Source organism: Chenopodium quinoa, unplaced genomic scaffold (genome assembly GCF_001683475.1).
Source record: "Chenopodium quinoa cultivar QQ74 unplaced genomic scaffold, ASM168347v1, whole genome shotgun sequence".
Taxonomy (NCBI): Eukaryota; Viridiplantae; Streptophyta; class Magnoliopsida; order Caryophyllales; family Amaranthaceae; genus Chenopodium; species Chenopodium quinoa.
The window spans coordinates 2,055,409-2,062,142 of record NW_018742904.1 but is presented as its reverse complement, the minus strand read 5'-3'; the positions used below and the strand labels follow the sequence as shown (position 1 = coordinate 2,062,142).

General features: G+C 34.6%; 1 protein-coding gene across 1 annotated transcript; it reads left to right on the top strand.

Moving 5' to 3' along the window:
• The first annotated feature begins 1,153 nt into the window (after positions 1-1,153).
• LOC110727359 (glutaredoxin-C11-like) lies at positions 1,154-4,999 on the top strand. The gene has a single exon (XM_021906924.1). The coding sequence runs from the start codon at positions 2,034-2,036 to the stop codon at positions 2,340-2,342; it is 309 nt and encodes a 102-aa protein (XP_021762616.1). The 5' UTR covers positions 1,154-2,033; the 3' UTR covers positions 2,343-4,999.
• Positions 5,000-6,734: the final 1,735 nt, after the last annotated feature.

Here is a 6,734-nt window from a genome sequence, read left to right as displayed (position 1 = left end):
ATTAAACTTTCCGACGGAAGCATAGTGGTTTCCGACGGAATATTCCGTCGGAAGGTTGTAGGTTCCGACGGAATTCAGACCGTCGGAATGTTGCGACGGACTTTACAATTAAGTCAAACTTGACTCCAACAACACAAAATCCGTCGGAAAGGTCTCTTCCGACGGAATATCACAAAATACCTACAAAGGGTCTTCTGACAACGCTTTCCGACGGAATTCCGTCGAAAATGGCCATTTCCGACGGAATTTCAGGGTTTTCCGACGGATTTTTTCCGTCGTTGATGGGCTGTTTTCTAGTAGTGCCACTGTGAGACTTTGAAAACTTGCCTTAGCCGTGATCACGGCGGCGGTAATATTTTGGTTATTTCCTAAAAGGGGTTTTATTTAGAGTAAAAGGAGTATTTTTAAGAAAGGAAATTTCCAAGATATTATAGAAAAGTATTGGGAGATGTTAAAAGACTCAAACTGTAATTCTAACATTTCACTAAAGTATGTATTGGTGCATGAAGCTTCACTTTCCTTGTAGTGTAGACAAATGGATAAATAATAAAGCCTAAGTTGTTGGACCATTTATTGGATTGTTATATTTTACGAAGTACAATATAGCTACCCCATAAGTTTTCAAAAATTTTATATCCATGCACCTTGACAATTCGACTTTAATGAGTAACAAAATGTTGCGTTATCAGAAACATAGCTCAACGTTAAAACAGAATTAATCGACAGAATCACATAGTACTAAACACCTAAGCTCAAACAACCAGAAGTTCAGAACACTAAAACATCAATCTACTGTAAACTCCTGTATGACTCTGAACTTGCTTAGGAAGAAGCTTCTTAATTCTATTTCTCAGTCCAAAGCGAGTGTAAGAAAAGGTTTAGCTTGCCTTGGTCCTTCAGAGCTCAGTGTACACAGTCAGTCGCCTCACCATTGGAGCTTCAGCTGACCAAAAAGCTTCATTCTGCTCATAAAGATCATGTAAACATATACAGCTTCAGCAGTAAAATTACTTTCCTTTTGAGCTGGGACTCTTTCATTCACCTGCTACTGCCTTTCCTTCTTTTGCCTTTTTAGATTGTATATTGTATAATCAACCTTCAACTATCTTTCAATAGGGGAAAAAAAAGGATATATGAGCAAGACAACACTTTCAAAGAGAGTTGTAGAATTGTCTTTGATAAAATATAAGAGACTTGATCACAGACATTATATAAATGAGAATTTTCACATCATGTTCACCAGATCATTCATATTTATGAAATATAGGTTAGACGGTTTTTAAATGCATATAAGATTACATTTGTGAGAATTCTCATATCTCATTGGTAATCAACAATCCCGAGGAAGAAGCAATAAAGAAAATGATTAGGCCTGGGACATTTTAATTAAACTTACCTTAGGAGTTCTTAGTCTTGGATATTCACAGAATATATGATACAAATAAAGATAACAAAGATTTTGCTGATGAACATTATTAGAGTAGCATTGTCAAACTAATAAACTCTTAGATTTTCCAAATCAGATTATTGGTGCTTCTGGCTGTCTGCATAAAGTATCAAAAGGCCATGCTGTGGAATGACAACTCGCAATGACCGAGAAACAAAGGCTAGATTCCCTATTGAATAATGAAAGGAAGTTAGAGACTCAGATTTAGCTTCATTGTTTCTACAATAAGGTACATATATAGTCAAATTTATCAGCTTCTCTCAATCGAAAAGACAAGGAATAACTAACCCAGGAACAATTAAACACCATACAATACATTTTAAAAAAAAAAGAAAAAATAGCCTCCGCGAATCTATGTGTAAAGTGCATCACCGGCCTATGTCCTGCAAAAGAAAAAATTATCTGCTGCTGCATGATTACCCTTTTTCAGATGAAGGCTTTTTTCACCCTTATAAATTGGTGCTAGAATGCCAAAGGGTCGATCCCATCACATGAACATAAACTCAGCACAAAACTACCAACATGTCCCAACAACTTTGATGCTAGAAATTCTAACAAAAACTAAGGCAGCAGTTAATTCTGTAAGATGGAGAGAGTAAACGCGTTAGCAAAAACTAAGGCAGCAATGATATTCAGCAAGAGCACAGATTGCATGAGCCACAGCATTGAGACACTTTTCCATGAACTTGGTGCAAGCCCAGGAGTTCATGAACTGGATCACGATCCTAAAGGACAGGAAATGGAATGTGCCTTACAAAAATTGGGCTGTAATCCAACTGTGCCTGCAGTCTTTATTGGTGGAAAGTATGTGGGCTCAGCAGGAGATGTGCTTGCTGCTCACCTTAATGGTTCTCTCAAAGATAGGCTCATGCAAGCAAAAGCTATCTGGCTTTAGCACCACTATAATTCAAGAATAAAGGCATATATTCTATGCTTGTTTCTCTATTCATAAGCTTTATGTATCGATAGTGTTAGATTTCGGGAAAACTCCTCAATCGGAGTGATCCATTGATCAATATTTATAGGATTACAATGAGAAACCTAATCATATTAGGTAACTACAAGATATGTAAAGATATCATAAAGATAATCTTATACAAAATATATCCTAAACCTAGAGGAGAATGTTCTACAAATATTCTCTATCACACCCCCGTAGGCGGAGCGGGAGAAAATCGGATGCTCACACTAGATCTGAATCATGCATCGACGGTAAGGATAGTATGGTACCCCATGATCAAAAGAGAAGTAGTAGACATGTACCGGTGATGACGATGAGAAGCAACATCCAAGACCTACGTACAGTAGATATAAGCGTTGTTAGGCCGGAGGAGAAGGAGAAGAGTCGTGCATAGACTTGGGCCAAGTTGCAGATCCAGAGAAGAAGAAGCTAAGGGATCAAACCATCATTGGGGAGAAGACACTAGCTTACTACGGGAAATCACAATTGAGGAAAAAGAAATAAAATTGCTCAATAAGCTACTAAAATCCCACCACTTAACCATTTGAAACATTTACCTCTTTAAAAAAAAAAAAAAATAAATAAATAAATAAAAAATAAAAAATGACCCACATAAGGAGATAAATCCCACCAAAAATAACCAAAGTTGCGGCTATGCACTTGTGATAAAAATAAAAATAAATTAAAAAAAAGTCAAAAAAAGTATTGTTGCTAGTGCAAAAAAAAAATCGAACACCTCTTCTTTAAGTTGTTGTACTGTAGTTGAATAAGGCTCCAACCAAAGAATATGACCTCCGCTAGGGAAGGGGGCTCAGAGCGAGCGATATGAAAACTAATTAAGGTGGTAGAGGGTGACTTTGTTGGTGGTGGTGGTGTTGTTGAGGAAGATCCTGCCAACAACGACATTGAGAAAAAAGACTAACAAAAGGGTGGTTCGTGAGTCTGGTTCAACCAAGACTATTATAAGTCATTGGAGATGGTGATACATTATGCAACCTTGCAATTCACTCACAGATTAGGCTAAAGTAGGAGGACTATGAGTGAGCAAGGTGGCGTATCAGGTGGAGAACCAAGAGGTAGAGGTGCTGAACAAATCTTTTGTGTGTGGTGGGAAGTCGGAGCACGAGAGAGGCTGCAGGTGCTGGTCAACCAACGTACTCCATGATTAAATTGCGGAAGCAAATAAATTGTGTTTTGTGTAATTGTTTGTGAATCCCGCCGATGGGCTTAATTTTCTAACCCACCGACAGGGGAAGAGAAAATTTTAGATCTAAACAATTCCATGATCTAACCTAAGCTGTGATACCATGTCAGATAATATAAGATATGTAAAGATATCATAAAGATAATCTTATACAAAATATATCCTAAACCTAGAGGAGAATAATCTACGAATATTCTCTATCAGATAGCTATGGCGAAATGTACAGAACTCTAATACAACTTGCAGTTACTTTGTAAGGATAGAAAATGTCATGCAGCTTACCAAAGAGCCTGCAAATTATCCTGTATTAAGGTGCAAAACCAATACTTAAAAAGTTAAAAAGTATATGTATATATTTGCAAAAATGACTTAAAAATCTGACTAGATCAAATTTCAGGAAATCAAATAGGCAGTTTTTCTTGCATTAAGTAGTCTTTTGATTGGCAGGAATACATACATGAAAATATCATTTACGAATACTCTTTCACTAACAACAGTGCAACACTATCGATCAATGGACTTAGAATCTCTGTCAAACCAACACTTTTGACTTCACTGCCTCTTTTGGTAGTCAACATTCTTCCAAAGGAAGAAGACAGCTAAGTTTTTATGGCCCTGAGAGCTTGGAAAAGCAAAGAGCATAGGTTCTTTTTATCATATCAGTAAGCATCTTGCATCTACAGATACAAAAACTCTGTTGAATTTGTGTGCGTTCACAACTGTTTTAACTGTTATTCTGAAACATCCAGAAACATTAAGCTTATATTTTAACACTTATAATAGCTTCTCAATTCTTTTCGTTTATTTTTATAAATGTTATTGCTTTCTGACTACTAATGTGTGAACATGATTGGAAAGAAGATGTTGTCAGACTGATACTTGTTTCCCAATTAAGCATAACTAAGGCATCTGAGGGAGAGAAGAGGGGTTCATACCAAAGATAAGACGCTATTATTTCTATTAAAGAAAAGGAGTTATACAGTAAGCATGATTAGAAGACGATGCTAGCCTCCAACTCTCAATCTATCTCCATCCTTGCCTAAGGGGCGAAAAATGAATATAATATTATATGTAAGGAAACACATGTGAAATTTGAGAATGGAAGAAGGAGGTGGATTCTTTATTTTATATTTTGTTTTTGGTGCAGTGCATGAATAAAGGCTAAAGTTTGCATGATTATGAACGTTCGTTACTTTCCCAATTGGTAAACCTTGCATACATTATGTTTTACAAAAATCAACAAAGAGGTGTAAAGAATGGCTCCAATAGCAATGTGAAGAATCTTACAGGTCCATCATGTATTTAAGAATCAGGTCAAGTTGATGAGAACAACGCCGAATCATGGCCCATCAAAAGCTAATCCTGATAAATCTTCTCCATTGAGATATTGAACGAAGTAGATTATAGAGAATCTGGTGAAAAACAAACCACCTTAGTTAGTTAGTAGTATTTGCATCTTTATAAGTTTCTCTGTTATTGTACTGTAACTTACATAGTAACAGTCACCATCATACTGCTACGAAACACAGGCTGTCATTCGAAAAGCAAATTAGAAGACTATGGCCCTATTCTTTTAAGCTTCTGGGCAGAGTAGAGCAAAGCAGATTTCACCAGGGCAGAGGTTTCATCATCATTATTATTATTATTATTATTATTATTATTATTATTATTATTATTATTATTAATGCAATATTATCATTAATTATTTATTTACTATTATTATTATTATTAACGCATTATTATCATTAATTATTTATTTACTATTATTATTATTTAAAATATTATTATCATTATTATTATTATTATTAATAATATTAATATTATTAATATTATTATTGTTGTTGTTATTATTATTATTATTATCGCATTATTATTATTATTATTATTATTACTACTTTTAATATTATTATTATTATTATCATAATTATTATTATTATTATTATTATTATTATTATTATTATTATTTTTAATATTATCATCATTATCATTATTATTATTATTATCGCATTATTATTATTATTATTATAATAATAATTATTATTATTATTTGATTTTTTTTAGATTTTTTTACTCTTTTTATAACAATAGAAAATGTGTCAAATAATATAAAATATTAATTATTATCATTAAATATTATTTATTATTATCAATTAATATTATATATTAATTATTTTATTATTATAAAATATTAATTAATATTATAAAATATTAATTATTAATATCTATATATATTAGTTATTATTATTAAATAATAAAAATAATAATTGTTTTTTTATGAAATATTAATTGTTATTTTTAGGTAGAGCAGGGCAGAGCAGAGCAAATTTTAGCAGAGTAGAGCAGGACAGAGCAGAGCAAAGCAGCTCAAAAGAACAGGGCCTATATGGTGTATTATCTTGGCCAATTACAGTTTTAGTACTAAGTTTGTCACTTGATTAAAATTGACAGTGTTTTGGGTAAAAATACCCAAGGCCACGTGGCCCAATAAGATGGTGACACGTGTCACCCTTAGAGAGGTTTAAAATGAACCTTTCCTCTGCTGACACGTGGCATCCCCAATGATTGGGAAAGAGACGGCCTTCAAGGCCCAATTCCCAAGATAGCCCAAAATTCCTAGGTTTCCGTAACCTAGAAAAGCGGCACAAATTCCAAGACCCTATAAACAGGGAGATATTCCCACCAGGGGAGGATATTGAAAAAAAAAAAACATTCACTGAAAACAGAGCAATCATTAATTGCAGATATTTAATTCTCCACTGAGAGAATACTCCTGATCTTGGAATCCGAGAAGATAATTTATTTTCCGCACTTTTTACATCATTCGAACACGTTCTAACTTTATTGTCGGAGGCGAAACTCCACCCAACCGGAGTCTCCGTTGTTTTGCAGGTACAGGCGCCCAGAATCTAGTCTTGGAATTGTAACTCTCCCGCGGGACACAGAAAACCCCGAAATATTTGGCGCTGTGTGTGGGGAGAGTACTTCTTATATGGCTCAAATGAGTTTGTACCGCCTCCTATTGAGAAACGGCCCACGGCCGAAGTTCAGGTCTATTCAGACCAGGACAGTGGTGACGAATTTGACGTCGACACCTATGTAGCTGCTGACTATTCACTCAGGAC

What these genes read in the sequence shown, in the direction of transcription:
- LOC110727359 (XM_021906924.1), top strand. Translation starts at nt 2,034, where the DNA reads ATGGAGAGAGTAAACGCGTTAGCAAAAACTAAGGCAGCAATGATATTC.